Source organism: Terrapene carolina, unplaced genomic scaffold (assembly GCF_002925995.2).
Source record: "Terrapene carolina triunguis isolate 2854851 unplaced genomic scaffold, T_m_triunguis-2.0 Scaffold247, whole genome shotgun sequence".
NCBI classification, from domain to species: Eukaryota; Metazoa; Chordata; order Testudines; family Emydidae; genus Terrapene; species Terrapene triunguis.
In genome coordinates this window covers 10,688,485-10,704,915 of record NW_020664598.1, presented here as the reverse complement: position 1 = coordinate 10,704,915, position 16,431 = coordinate 10,688,485, and the positions used below count along the sequence as shown (strand labels likewise).

Here is a 16,431-nt window from a genome sequence, read left to right as displayed (position 1 = left end):
GGGAGCTGCTGGATCCTCAGCAGTTTTGAGAGTGAGGTCACTTATTCAGTTGCCTAAATATGGACTGAAGTCTATTTGCTCCTCTTTTTAAAAATCTTGGCCCCCCCACCGCAAGACTATCTCTGCTTCAGTACATTCAGAATCAAGATATGTAGAAAAATAAAATAATTTCCCTTTAGAGAAGATTGCAGATCCTCCACAGTTAGCCTTATGTAACCATGTAAAGTGATCATTGTGCAACTCCACCAATGAGAAAATGAAATGTAAAAATGTTAACTTGTATTAAATAGGATTATGACAATTCTGTGAAAGTCAGACCAAAGATTTTCATATCGGTTATACAATGAACAGTCACAACTTGTTTACAAAACATAGCTTTAATTATATACACGTGCTTCAATCAGTTTCAAATAGACTTCATGAAGTACCAGTGTTTTAGTATATGTGAAAGAACATTACAATACACATTTAGGTTCTGAAATAACTATTTATTGCTAACATATCTTACTACTTGTTACTTGAGCAAGTGCTAGCTTAAACGTGATCTATTAATATTCACTAGTTATTCTTTAGTGCACATCGCCTTCATATGGGTTATAGATATTTTAAATGTAGAGGTTATACAGATAGGCTATGTCCACACTACAAGAGCTACAGCAGCACAGATACAGCACTGCAGCTTTGCCGCTATAATGCCATAGTGTAGAAGTTTTCTATAGTGATGGAAGGGGTTTTTGGAAGAATTCCTCTTGTCAACCTAGCTGTGTCTACATTGGGGCTTAAGGTGGCTCAACTACAGCGCTCAGGGGTGTGAATTTTTTCATATCCCCTAAGTGACATAGCTTCGCTGATCTAATTTTTAAGTGTAGACCAGGCCAGAGTTTCTCTCTTCCCATTTTGCTTATATAAGAGCTGTCCTTAAAAGTTACAGAATGAGCAGATGACTTGCTGGAGCAAAGCCTTTATCTGAAGCACTGCTCAAGGCAGGAGGATGTAATGAGCTCTTTAATAAAACCTGATAAGTTTGCTCATAATCAAAGCTGCATTCTAGTCTTCCCTCTTTGTTTTAAGATGAACGCCAAAAGACATTATTTAAATGATCCAGCCAATCTAGTAGTTCTGCTGCACTTAGCCTAACATTTCAGTGTAGGAATTCAACTGTGACCCACTGAGACCAAGTACACTGAAGAATTTGATGTAAAAACACACAGTATCATACAAGTCTTACAGAATTTCATACTGTTTGGTCCATACAGTGAATTAAGTGCTTTAGAAAAAGATATTAGCTCTGTGGATAAATCAGGCACAGAATGGGTTTCTCATACCTCTCCCCCCCTCAACCCTCCCCTCCCCAATGTAGCTTTACACTGTTTCAAAGACACCACCTCCAGAGGTGAGAGGATGGTTTATCATCTGGGTAAAATAAATCCTTGGTTTCTCGGATGAAACTAGCAAAAAGGACACCACTTATGAGAGGGTTTCTTGTCCAACATAAGATGAACTAAGATCACAGATCACTTCAAATGAGCCTAACAGCTATCAGAGGGTGGTTTCTACTTTTGGTTATTACTGACCTGTGTCACAGTGAATAAGTGGTGAAAGGCTTCAATATTCCATTAATAATTTTCTGGTAACCCATTTCCTTCACAATGCCATTTTCAAAACAACTCGCTGGAGTTGTGTAGCCTTGTACTCCACTCTAATCTGGATTTATACAGATTCATTTTTTTTAAAAAGAAATTTCTTTATCATACTTTATATCAAATTCTGAGTCTGAAGTCAGAATAGCAGTTTACACTTTGAAAGTTAGATTTAATTTTTTTTTGAATATCTGATTTTTAGGTCAGTTTGCTATACAGAACTCATTGGGTTCATTATAAAATAGCTAACTTTTGTATTTCTTGCTGCATCATTTAAGTATAAAACCATAGTATAAGAAACATTACAGTGCATCAGTCTGAAATTAGGCCATTCCAATTTGAAAAGCCTAGCCTGCAGGCTATGGGATAGGAAGAATGAATTTAGATAAACAAAATGTTAAATTGCAAGTCTAATCATATCAGACCAAAGTCTTTATTAGAGTTTCACAAATGACAGTTTAATATATAAATAGCATTTTTTACTTCTGCAAGACAGAAGAATCTTGTGTAAGGCCTTCTCAGCGTGTGATAATGCATTATGAGCAATACTGATTGAGATCTTAGTTCAGGTTGAATGTGTTTATCTGTTAAAACTTCCTGGAAGAGAACAGGAGGATCTCAGCACCAAAAAAGGTGTTTGGTTTTGTTTGAGTCATATGAATAATTATTTACCATTCTCCTGCTATAATGTAAAAAGTGCCAAATATATAGCACTTATCAGAAGTTCTCTAAGGCAGAAATCAGTCTCTTTAGTCACTAAATGAAGATTCACTGTCAGAACTTTCTTCTGCATTCACTTCATCTCCCCATGCAGGCACTAAGGCATCTGGTGTCCTAAAAGTGAAAAGAAAGATTATACTTTGTTAAATTCCAGGGGGAAAAATATGATCAAAATGCTACTAATAGCGTGGTTTATTTAGCAGCTTTCACCATAAATTTACACAGCCTTTTAAAAACAATAAAACCTGAGTTTACAATATAAGATATAAAAATATATTGGGTTGGAACCACTTCATTTTCAACTGATGTGTAACTTCAGAGCTTGCAGTCCATTGGATTTTAAGACCCAGTAGAGTTCAATTTGGAGACACATTAAGAGATCACCAGAAAATTTCTTCGTCACTAAAAGAAGTTTGACTGGCACCTGAAGAGAAAGCTGAAAGCAGACAGTATTGATTAATCCAAATTCTTGTACAATCTTCAGGAGTTCTAGGACCATTACAGAATGGAACATGCTGCGCCCAGAATGGAACATTACGCAACTAAAACTGCAGGATAATTTTAGGTAGGCAAAAACAATTAATTACTCAGACTGGAATTTGGCTAGGATACCAAGACTGAAAATCTGACTTGCAGAAAGTCACAGGATCTTCAATGACTACAAGCAGTCAAGCATTTACTCTGAAATACAGGAAGTAGTGTACTCTTAGATATGCTAACACCATGCCAGAACATTTGTTCTGTATAAACTCTTGCGAAAACATGCCACCTAATGAATCACCAGTATCACTTCCTGCAGAACCTGTTTTTTCTTCAAGGTCCCCCAGCCAAGTATTTCCTAGGCTCAATTCTGCTTAGTTTGTGAAATGTGACAAAGATAAGTGCCTGATGGGGCATCACTCCTGGCACAATTTGACATTAAGTGTGTACACAGGGATGGAAGATACCTATATTTGAGAGTAGCGGAGGGCTCAGATTAATGAAAACTAACTTCTCAGTTCATCGTTAATTACCACCTGCAAGATATATTATTAATGTAGTATCTGATATCATAACTGCCAAGCCAGCCATGCTGTAGTATTCCATAATTAATGGTCATCTCCCAATACCTGCCACAGAGACGTGCTTTCCAGCCTCAATTTTGCACATATTAAATGTACCTGAATTCATTTGATTTAGATGCCTGAAGTGCCTACACTGAGTCACTTGGTGTACTTTAGCCCTATGAGAACACACAACAATAAAGCTTCTGCTTTCCCATGCACATCCCATACAAACAGCACCTCTCAGGATTATTCCTTATTACCATGGCACTGCAGCGATTTGATCTGTAGAGACCCGCTCAGGAGGATCACGGACAAGATTAGGGCAACAGTGGTCAATCCCTGAAGTCCAAAGGTACAGGAGGACAAAATAGGATGTGTAAGAAAAATAAAAAATAAGGAAGCATGGGGGAAGGAAGGGAGGAAAGATTCAGAGCTAAGGACAATATGGAATTTTAAAGTCACAGGCTAATAGTGGAGAGGAGAGATGATAGAGAAGGAAGGGAAACTACATCCCACTAGAAACAGCATCTCTTTTCGGTCAGAGAGAGAAAGTGCTGCCTTCAGAAAAGTCACTTCAGACACTGGGAAGCAGCAGGGAAAGACTAGATCACCTGATTTCTGGTATAAAAACTGACGGAAGTGCCACAGTACCCTTTTAAAAAGAGGAAAAGGGAGTAGAAGAATAGGCCAGGCCAAGCTAAAGATCTAGCAACAATGTGACTGCCATGCAGGAGGACAGATTTCCATGGTCCTGGGAATGAGCCTCCCTTCTCTAATCCCTTCTTGCAGGGCGGATGGAAGGGTTGGGAAAGAAGGGAAGATTGCCTGTTTTGGTACCAAAACACTTTCAGATTGCATCTGTTTTTCAAAACAAAGTTGCCAAATAATTTACCTGTACAACGCAAGCTAATTATTTACATAGAGATTTCTACATCAAAAATTTTAAGACCATCTGCCTGAATTTTAGTACTTTGCAGAATCTTAAAAAGGGTTGAGGCTGATCCCAAATGATGTATAATTCTTTCCCAGCATTTTCAAGCCAATATCAGCAACATATTTCAAAATAAGGAACATGTTTCAACTTCTAATGGGCAGCCTTTTCTAGTTTAGTTTCACTGTTAGAATCCTGCGTTATACACCTACACATGAAAGAGGGATATTTACAAAAAATTAGTAACAGTGGTTAACATTTTGAGACAAAAAGTGCCTAGGATTTTCAAACAAGGTTTTGCTGACTAACTTCTACCTTGCATTTCCACTGTATTTTTTTTTTTTAAAACAGTCTTGCTGATCAGACTAGTGTATAGTATTTTAGTAGTTATTCCTAAAAACACAATCTTTAATTACCTTATTAAAAGAAAGTGCTTGTTTCAGGATAGGCTGTTCAAAACAAGGTATGTACTATAGCTGGTTGAAATTTTTGCCCAAAAATGTAGCTTTGTAAAAAGTGAAAATTTTTCTGAAACTATTTTTATGAAAAAATTTCAGAATGATTAAAAAGTTGAGAATTTTATTTTGTTTTCGTGTTATCACTTTGTTCTGACGAACATTGTCAGCTTGCTTTTTGCCTCAGTAGCTTTTTGAGAAGATTCTTCCAGCATAGTAGATTACAGGTTCTCTCTGAGCCCTGTACCTGTGGTGGTTCTACTGCTGTGAGAGGCAGACTTATTTAATTCACTGATTTCACATCACCCTGAAACGGTTCAAGCCACAGTCTTTTTTAGTGGATCCAAGAGACTGCAGCATGTGGCTGCTTGCAAATAGCGTTCTTGCATGGTGCATTTTTGAGTGCTAAATAGGCAAGCTTCCAGAAGTGATCTAGAGTGGCGAAGCTCTGCAGCACACACAGCTGGAAGTGAAGGTATGGGAACTACCAATATCCACTTTGCCCAAGGCACACAGCTCCTCTAAACAGGAATATTTCCCTGGGGCATGGCTGACCACTCAGCCTGGGGGTGGTGCTGATGCTGGTGAGATTAGTGGCATGCCTCCACTTAGTCCAGCATCACATGAAGTTGTTCTTATAAAGGCTGAGACATAGCAGCAGGCCACTGACCAGAGACCATCAGCTCCCTCTAAAACTCTGTTCCACTATTTCACTTCCAGAAAGGATGTGGTTGGTACTGGTAGTCTCAGCTCTCAGGTGCGGTGTGGGGGCGGGGGGGAGATGGAGGAAGAGGAACCTGCCTCAATCTCTGCTTGACATAGTTTTAGTGGGAACTCCAGGGGGGAAGGTTGTGCATTTTTCTCGGCAGCAAGAGTCATCACGAGCTATAATCCCCCAACCCCTTCCTACAAAATGCAAATAAGCAGCTGCACTGCAGGTTTGGGAACATTCCAAAATTGATACTGTGGACATTACCCGTGCTATTTGCCAGCTCTGCAAACAGAGGGAGAGACTGGGCTGTGATCGAGCCAGCTCAGGACTTGGAGAAAAGCAAAAAGGCACTGTGACTACTAAAGAGCAGATGTTGACTGTGACACCACCACTTTTTTCCACAACTTTGTCAGCTAAGCCCTGCAGCACCACTCAACAGACCCTAATGGAGTGCAGGGGGCAAAAATATGAATGCAACAGTGAAACTGACCAGAGAATGTGTGAGAATGCTGGCCATGGATATGCTTCCTTCTTTCCACATGGAGGGTGAGGGCTTCACATGCTTTTTGGCTGCAGTTGCCCCCAGGTGGCAGATCCCTAGCTGCTCTTATTTTGTGTAAAAGGCAGTGCCAGACTTTGGTGCTGCTGTGAGAAGTGCAGTACAGCTTGGACTGGTTAACTGTGAAGGTGGGAGCATGAACATGATCATTGATATGTGGACTACTGGTCAGACAACACAACATGTCTTACAGTCCTCTGGATGAGCAACAGGAAAGACTAACCATAGCACCAGCAACATGAACATCTTCAATCGATGGCATGCCACGCTTTGCGTGTCTGGATTTGAAAAACAGCACAACTCCCCAAACATCTTGGACAAACTGTGTACTGTCTATGGTGCCTACAGTCCCTCAATCTCTTTGCTGAGAATGGAGTGAACATCAAAAAAGCAGTGCATGATGGTGGCTTCACATGCTCCTTGCGTTGCTCACTGTCTCAGGCTGGTTGTGAGGGAATTTCTGGATGGGGATGCAGAGGTGCAGGCACTGCTGTCAACAGCTAGGAAGCTCTATGTCCACTTCAGCTATCCCATGAAGCACACCACAACCTTAGAGAGCTGCAGCAAACCCTCAAACTGCCATGCCACTAGATGAAGGAGGTGGTCACCAGAGGAACAGCTCTATAACCAGGAAGAAGCAGTGGTAGCATTCTACACCTCTGGGCCCAGGCTAGCACAGCCAGATACCAGCCTCCATTTGGCTCCCTTCCACTGGCTGCTAATGAAGAAGCTAACAGAATCCTGTGGCACTTGGATGAGGCCACAAAGGTGTTACGGAAGGATGATGAATGAATCAGCCAAGTAATTCCCTTGCTGTGCCTGCTGGCGAGAGAATTGAGACACAAGTAGACCAACTTCCAGGAACAGGGTGACATCACCGGTGAAAGTAATGCTATTTACTCTTCTGGAAAAACCACCATCTCCAACGAATCAAGGAGAATCAGCACTACTGGTTGGCAATATATCTAGATCCCCCAATTTAAAACTACCGCGGGTTCCTTCCTTTCAGCAGAAAACAACTGTCATTTAGGATTTAGATAACTCATTTAGATGTATATGTTTGCTTGCTTTAACACACACATTTATTTTTCCTAGTTAATAAACTTTCAGATAGGTTATTATAGGAATAGCTACAGGCATGATCTTTGGTGTAAGATCTAGGGTCCCAATTGATCTGAGGTCTCTTGGGACTGAAAGCAACCTGAATTTTTGGTGTAAGTGACCATTTATCACTAAATCCAGTTTGTTGGGGTGGTAGGATAGACTGTTCTAGTGATCCAGGAGTTCACATTCATTACCGGCTTGGTAAAATCTATTTGTAGAACATACCACCTGTTTGAGGTACCTGCCCTGAGATAGGCACTCTCAGTTGTTAACCACTCCAGACAGCATGACTGAAGCCTTTAAGTGTGTAGCACTCCAACCCTAGTATAAAGATAGAAGTATTACTTACTCAAGGAGATCTGGGTCTAGCCCCTCAGAAATCATTTTGTTTCTTATTGCCATTACAGGAACACCCTGTGAGGGAGGGGAAAAAAAGTGTTTAAGTGGTATACTACTACTAACCAAAAAGTGAAAATCTGCTGGAACAAATAGACTCCACAGTTGCTTTTAGGCACAGATCATGTGCAATGCTTTGCTGTGCTGACTGAACCATATCACTGCTGTTGAATAAATATATGGAAACTGTTTAGCTATGTGGCACCTGGAGCAACAGGGCAAATGTTCATCATTTTAAGCTTCTGAGGGATTTCTCTAGTTAAACAAGGAATAGAGAGGGTGATCTGCATTTACAATTGTAGGCATCAGCAATACAGCTGACACCGTTAATATACTATATGTTCAAAACAAAAATTGTTGTATTAACAAGACACTTTCTAAACTTCATTGTTCAACCATTTGCTTTTTGTTACATCCCATTCCTCATCTGTATATTGTCTGTTTAGATTGTAACCCCTTTTGGGCAGAGTCAGTCATTTAACCATTACTAACGTGCCTAGTACTCTAAGGCTTTGACCTTACACATGTGTAACTTTATTCACAATACAATTATGCACATGCATGTTTAACTTTAGGCCCTAATCCTAATTTACAGCAAATGATGTTCAAGTATTTTCTATCTTACTCTTTCCTGACTTGTTAATTTTTTGTAACCATCCAAGGTTATTTAATTCATAAAGACACTGCTCCATCAATATTTTCCATATGCTTTAAAATTAGGTATTCTAATAGGTTATAGTCTACAAAAAGGGCAAACTACTTGGTACACAAGATACAACTACATTTGTTTGTGTTTAAAGACTTAAAAGGGAAGTTAGCAATTACATGTTACAACGCCAAGAGTAGCAAACATATGACTGGTTAACAGTGCAAGGAGTGGGAGTGAACCCAATAACTGAACACACATACTTTTTGCCTTTAGGTAGCCAGTCGGGGGGATTAAAAAAAGATGATTAAAATAAACTTTAAAGGATTTTTTATTTAAAATTAAATAAAGGGTTTATTTAAAAAAAAATTAAATTCGACATAGGTTGTCAATGTTAAGACCTACATTTACTAAAATCTATTAAATTAAATATTTAGTACATATTTGCTACTAAGTTTTAAAGAAAGTCAAACCACTGAATGGGTGGAAGCTACTGGTGAAGCACCTGGAACCAGAGTTTGTTGAAGTGTTAAACCACAGTGGCTTCCTCTGTAGGTGCAGAGAGATTATTTTCTTCATTTCAGTTTAATGAGTAGTTCGTTCAAAATTAAGAAATAAATTGGGAGTTGAAAAAGCAGGAAAACTTGTTTCTTCTTCTTCTAATCTATGAATAAAAACTAGGCGTGAGGATGAAATCTACTGGTTCCAAAACCTTGAGGGACATAGTGACCAGAAATAATCATCTATAGTAAATTATTAATTATTTAATCTAATACTTCCTTTAGTAAATCAGCTTTAAATGCAAAAATATATCCAGGACATTTAATACAAATTTAATACAAAATTAAAATGCTGGCTTTGTGCATTAATTGAATCTGAATAACCATCCAAATAGAGCTTAACATAAGGCACAGGTAAAAAATTAATCTAGTAAATAAGAAACTCATCATTCACCATTTTCTAAAATATAAAAATTAAGAACCTGAAAAAATGTAAATTAAGCTATACAATTGCTTAAATTCTGTAGAGATATAGTATATCCTCCTGATTAGCAAAAAGAAGCACCAAATTTAGTGTAAAGGCTATATTTAGTTGCAAATAAACATGTTTTAATGACTACCGACAAATTTGAATTCAGCCTTTCTTCAGGAAAATGACTAAAAAGTACAAATGTAACACATGATTAAAATTGATATTTAAATCAAGGTTTCCTGCTTGTTGATTTAAAGCAGTGATTTAAGTCTGTCACCCCATGGCCAGTTCAAATCTAGTGCAGAAGATACTGGACAAGTAATATTACACAATGGCTGTTCAGTGATTTATAGGCAATGAGACTGAACTACCCCATCATTGCTAGAAGTAGTCCCTTCAAATCAGGGTTAAAAACGTTGATCTCATCTACAAAAGCACTTCACTAGTCATTTTCCCACCATCGTCTAGCACTGGTGAAGTTTCACTTTTAGCAATAGAGGAAGTCCCAGAGTAGACAGGGTGCAGATGTGGGGGCTTCCGGTTTATTGCACTGAATGTAGCATGTATAATTACCTGTGTATGTGTGCATTCAGTGCAAGCAACTCATGGCCCTCAGAGACCGAGTACAGGCTCTTTAAATCAGAATGCCTGAACTGGAGGAGCTAAGAGACAGATTATATATGACAAGACTTTCAGGGACACAGTAGAGCAGTTCCACCCCCCAGTCTGATAGCCTCTGTGCTGTTAAGGAGGATGAAAATCTGGGGGAAGGAAAACATCAATCTGAAACAGAGGGAAACGATCCCATAGTTGAGACAATCCTTCCAGATGATGTTATGGCCTCGTCTCATTAAGTCTACCACTGTAGGGGTGGGGAACCCAGTCATTAAGAAGAGACAGGTAATAGCAATGGGGGATTCCAGAAGATGACCAGGAGAACCGCATGGTGAATTGCCTGCCAGGTGCGAATCTTGCAGACCTCTCAAGATGTCTTGATAGACATATATGCAATGGTCATGGTTCACGTAGGTACCAATGACATAGGGAAAGGTAGGAGAGAGATCCTGGAGGCCAAATTTAGGCTGCTAGGTAAGAGATTAAAGTCCAGGATGTCCATGGGACTCATTCTCTGAAATGCTTCCATTTCCACACATAGGGCCACTTAGACAGGAAGAACTGCATGGATGAGACGAGGGTGTTCGGAGAAGGACTTAGGTTTATTAGGAACCGGGACACCTTTTGGAAAAGGAGGAGCTTATACAGGAAGGATGGGGTCCACCTAAACCAAAACAGAACCAGATTGTTGGCATATAAAATTAAAAAGTTGTAGAGGAACTTTTAAACTAAAGGGTGGGGGGAAAGCTGACAGGTACAGAGGAGCACATGAGCAGAGCCATCCCTCAGGAAAGGATTTATTAAAGGGGATACTCTATATCTTTGTAAAGAGAAAAGAGGATAGAAGTTGATAAAGTACAGTTAGGAACTAAAATAAAACAGTCAAACAAAAGAGTGTCCCATTCAATTACATCACATGAAAGCAGGCAACTAAATACTGACAGATTTTATAAGCGCTTGTATACAAATGCTAGAAGTCTAAATACTAAAATGGATGAACCTGAGTGCCTGATATTAAATGAAGATATTGATATAATAGGCATCACAGAAATTTGGTGGAATGATGATGATCAATGGGAGACAGTAATACCAGGGTACAAAATATATAGGAACAATAGAGTAGGTCTTGCTTGTGGGGGAGTGACACTATATGTGAAAAAAAGAATAGAGTCAAATACAGTAAAAATCTTTAATAAATCAAACTGTACCACAGACTATGGATAGAAATTCCATGCTTGAATAATAAGAGTAGGAATATACTACTGATCACCTTACCAGTATAGTGATCGTGACTGTGAAATGCTCAGGGAGATTAGAAAGGCTACAAAACCAGAAAATCCAATAATAATGGGGCATTTCAACTATCCTCATGTTGACTGGATTCGTGTCACCTCAGGATGGAATGCTGAGAAAATTTTGACACCATTAATGACTGCTTCTTGGAACCCACAAGTGGAGAGGCAATTCTTGATTTAGTCTTAAGTGGACCACAGGATCTGGTCCAAGAGGTGAACAGCTGAACCACTTGGTAATAACAACCATAATGTAATAAAATTTAACATCCTTATGGGGGCAGAAAATACCAGTGAAACCAACCACAGTATCATTTAACTTCAAGAAGTGCAACTATATAAAAATGAGAAAGCTAGTTAAATGGAAATTAATGTGTGCAAGATGAATGGAAACTATTTAAAAACATCATAACAGAGGCTCAAACTAAATGTAATCCCAAATTAAAAAAAAAAAAAAAAAAAATAAGCCACCACAGCTAAACAGAGTAAAAGAGGTGGTTAGAGACAAAAAGGCATCCTTTAAAAATTGGAAGTCAAATCATACTGAAGAAAATAGAAAGGAACAAACTCTGGCAAGTTAAGTGTAAAAGTACAATTAGGCAGGCCAAAAAAGCAGTTGAAGAGCAAACAGCAAGACACAAATTAAAAGCAAAAAAAATCTTCAAGTATCTCAGAAGCAGAAATCCTGCCAAACAATCAGGTGGGTTACAAGGTGATAAAGGAGCACTCAAGGAAGATAAGGTCATTGGGAAGAAGCTAAATGAATTATTTACACTGATCTTCACTTCAGAGGATGTGAGGGAGAGATTCCCACACCTGAGGCATTCTTTTTAGGTGACTAATCTGAAGAACCGTCCAAGACTGAGGTGTCAGTAGAGGTGGTTTTGGAACAAAATGATTTAAGCAATAGGTTGCATATCACAGTTAGTAGTTTTGCAATTTCATATTTGAGTTCCTTCACAACTCTCAAGTGAGTACCATCTGGTCCTGGTGATTTATTACTGTTTAATTTATCAATCTCTGTACCATATGACTGGAGGATAGCTAATAGGACACTGATTTTTAAAGAAGGCTCCAGAGATGATCCTGGCAATTAGAGGCCAGTAAGCCTAACTTCAGTACCAGGCAAGTTGGCTGAAATTCTAGTAAAGAGCACAATTATCTGACACACAGATGAACATAGTATGCTGGGGAAGAGTCAACATGGCTTTTGTAAAGGGAAATCATGCCTCACTCATCTATTAGAATTATTTGATGGTGTCAGCAAACACATGCACAAGGATCATCCAGTCAAGATTTTCAAAAAGCCTTTGACAAGGTACCACCCCAAAGGCTTTTAAGCAAATTAAGCAGTCATGGGTTAAGAGGGAAGGTCCTCTCATGGATCAGTAACTGGTTAAAAGATAGGAAACACAAGGTAGGAATAAATGGTCAGTTTTCACAGTAGAGAGAAGTAAATACACCTCTACCCCAATATAACGCTGTCCTCGGGCGCCAAAAAAAATCTTACCGCATTATAGGTGAAACCGCGTTATATCGAACTTGCTTTGATCCGCCAGAGTGCGCAGTCCCGTCCCCCTGGAGCACTGCTTTACCGCGTTATATCTGAATTCGTGTTATATCGGGTCACGTTATATTGGGGTAGGGGTGTAGCAGGATGCCCTAAGGATCTGTACTGGACTAGTGCTGTTCAACATTTATAAGTGATCTGGAAAAAGGGCTAAACAATCAGGTGGCAAAATGAAGATACAAAATTACTCAAGATAGTTATGGCCAAAGCTGACTGCGAAGACTTTCAAATGGATCTCACAAAACGGGGCAAGAAACTGGCAGATGAAATTCAATGTTGATAAATGCAAAGTAATGTACATTGCAAAAAAATCCCAACTATATGTATAAAATGATATGGTCTAAGTTAGCGGTTACCACTCAAGAAAGATCTTGGAGTCATCATGGATAGTTTTCTGAAAACATCTGCTCAATCTGCAGTGGCAGCCAAAAAAAGCTAGGAATGTTAGAACCCATTCTGAAAGGAACAGATATGACAGAAAATATCAGTCCCGCTATGTAAATCCATAGTGCACCCACACCTTGAATACTGTGTGCAGTTCTGCTCTCCCCATCTCAAAAAAGATATTAGAATTGGAAAAGGTACAGAGAAAGGCAACCAAAAAAAGATTAGGGGTATGGAACAGCTTCCATATGAGGAGAGATTAAAAAGACTGGCAGTTTTCAGTTTAGAAAAGAGATGACTAAAGGAGGATATGATAGAGGTCTATAAAATCATGAATGGTGTGGAGAAAGTGAATAAGGAAGTATTATTTACCCCTTCACATAACACAAGAACCAGGGGTCACCCAATGAAATTAACAGGCAGCAGGTTTAAAACAACACAAGGAAGTACTTCCTCAGACATAGCACGGTCAACTTGAACTCATTGCCAGGAGATCTTGTGAAGGCCAGAAGTGTAACTGGGTTCAAAAATGAATTAGAGAAGTTCATGGAGGACAGGTCCATCATCAATGGCTATTAGCCAAGATGGTCAAGGACACAACTCCATGCTCGGGGTGTCCAGCCCAGGGACTGGATGATGGGATGAATCACTTGAAATTGCACTGTTCTGTTCATTCCCTCTAACGCCTCTGGCACCGGCCACTGTTGGAAGACAGGCTACTCGGCTAGATGGACCATTGATCTGACCCAGTATGGCCATTCTTATGTTCTTTCCATCATGTTATCTAATTTATTAACTGGCTACTCATGTGTGTCATGGCAGAAGTGGGTCTTCAGGAAATATTAGAATGCTGAGATGGTAGAGAGACCATGCAGTCCTCCAACTCATGAAGGGCATTCCAGATGTAAGAGAGCATGGGGACAGTTGTGGGAGAAGCAGACAAATGTGTTGAGGCAGGCACCATCAGTGGAGTGGATGTGACTAGAAGCAACAGGAAAAGGTGGAAAAACAAGAAGGGGTGATACATAGGGCCTTGAAAGCAGGGCCCAGAAGCCTAAAATTGATGTAGTGTAGGAGAGTAGACAGTGAAAGGATTCAAGGGGTGGGATGTGTGCAACAATGGTCAGATAACAGGTAAGAAAGATTATTTTAGCAGTTGTGTTTTGTATGAATTGGGAGGCACAGAATAAGGTTACCAGGAAGAGCAGACAGGATATTTCAATCAAAGGCAAGAAGTGAGTGTCTGAATGAGAGTTTTAGCAGGAAATGGAGAGGGAAAAAATGGAGTGTTGGAAATTATACAAGAAGGAGTGGCAGGATTTAGACACAGGCTGGATCTAAAAAAAAAATCAAATAGGTCGTTGGAGATGACTCCCTTCCTGAACATGCTAGTTGTGAGCCTGGGTGACAAGGAAGACTGTGGTGTTGGCAGTGGTCACAGAGAAACGGGAAGCAGAGAGAGCTTGGGAGGAAACATCAGTTCAGTTTGGGTCATATTAAGCTTATGGCAATACATCCAAAGAGAGAGAATGAGATGTAAGACTAAGTGAAAGGAGGAAAGTCGGGAGTGGATAGGTAGATTCGCAAGTCAGTAGTGTAAGATGGCAAGTTGAAGTCATGTGAGCCGTTATTACTTGGAAGAGGACAAAATGAGAAAGGCAGGCAGGAAAGGAGGACCTCCTAAAAGATACACTGAAGGTATGGCCAGAGAGGCAGGAAAGGACAACTATTAATCTGGAACATTTCAAGGAGGAATTAGAATGGGAAAATAGTTAAAGGATGAAGCAGGAAAGAGGACATGAGAACGGAAGCACAATTTAAAATGACTCCTCTGAATATAATAGTAATATATAAATTCAAGCCTGAGTGTGCACTGGAATATAGGCATTCAATTATATATATGTTAAGAGTTAGAGAGAAAAATGCCTTCCTTTCATTGCAAACCCTTCAACAGCTTGTACGCTTATTCAGCAACACCTAAACATTCTCCCTCTGGACAGGATACCTTAGAACAGTTTGGCCCACAACATTTTGAAAGGAATGTTCCAACAGTATCTGCTCCTGTGTTTCCACTAGTACTGCTCAAAGAAAATTTGTTGCTTTGCCATCCTCTGCTGCAGAGGTCAAGAAACACCATCTGGATGACTGCACGCCAAAAAGAAAGTGTCTAGTTTCTGATCTCCAAGGGACTGAGCTACTGGTGGTCTAAAAAGGACATGGGAAGACCTCAAAAGGTAAATGAACAGCAGTGTGGGATTTTTTGGCATTGAAAAAATACTGTTTGTCCAAGGTAAGTAAAAAAAAAAGAGCAGGCAGCCATGACTGATGGATTAGAGAAGCATGTCTGTACTACCATCACAGTAGACAGAACATAGAGTGCCCAGTCTGGTGAAACGATAGCAATGCTAATTCTGTTGCTGTGATTAACATTTTCCTATGTGTGCTTGCATTGAAAAAAAAAATCACAACTCTAATTTTATATATAAGTGGTCACTTCCAACAAACAATTAAGTTCAGGAGTTTATAATAGTGTCAGATATAGATTAGTTTATTTTTATTACTGGGTGTCACACAGCTCTGTTGCCATCTGCCACATTGAAACTTCAACCCAAAGTTTTGGTTTTTTTAAATGCATAAACCCTTTGGAGTTATACACAGCTACAAAATATTTTGGAATTACCTGTTAATAAAAAAAAAGTCCCAGGATAAGTGAATTTTTTACTTGTGTACAGCTTTTGTTTAGAACTGGATAGGAGCTTCACCAGCTTACACCTTTTATGTATTTTCATCACAGGTGACAAATAACAAATTCATGTAGAAGCTGACAAGTCTGATGTTTTCTGAAACTGCTACAATACAAGTGCAAAAGATTAAATGGTTCTGTTTTTCTAATTCAGTTGTTAAAACAATTAGCTTCTAGGGCTTATGAATCCTAAAATTCAGGAGAGAATTGTAGATACTACAAACATCCCTAGCCTAACTCGTGTGTGTACGTTCAGCTACTTCTAGGGTTCCTTTCCCCAGCCTAGCCAAGTGAAATGGGAACCCATACTCACTTTCTGAATTCATAAATATTGACTCAGGCTGAACAAAAATACCAGACTTACAGGTCTGATCAGATATGGCAAAACCTATATAGTATTTTATCTGTTTTGATATATCAGCAAAGATTTTGTACATAAATCCAGTAAGGATGGGTTCTGGTAAGTGCCCAAAGAATTTTTGTTTGCAGTGTTGTTGCAGCTTTGTTGGTCCCAGGATATTAGAAAGACAAGGTGAGTAAGGTAATATCTTTTATCGGACCAACTTCCAAGAAGAGTTCTGCATAGTTTGAAAGCCTGTCTCTTTCACCAACAGAAGTTGGCTCTGTAAAGGCATTTTTATGTCTT

General features: G+C 39.3%; 1 protein-coding gene across 1 annotated transcript in view; it reads right to left on the bottom strand.

Moving 5' to 3' along the window:
- Positions 1–358: 358 nt before the first annotated feature.
- Positions 359–16,431, bottom strand: part of WASHC3 (WASH complex subunit 3) — a 36,772-nt gene continuing 20,699 nt past the window's right edge. The window contains exons 7-8 of the mRNA XM_024208145.2: positions 7,517–7,581; positions 359–2,474 (exon numbers count right to left, since the gene is read on the bottom strand). Of these exons, the coding sequence (XP_024063913.1) occupies positions 2,390–2,474; positions 7,517–7,581 (150 nt within the window). The 3' untranslated portion in view covers positions 359–2,389. The remainder of the gene's footprint in view (positions 2,475–7,516; positions 7,582–16,431) is intronic.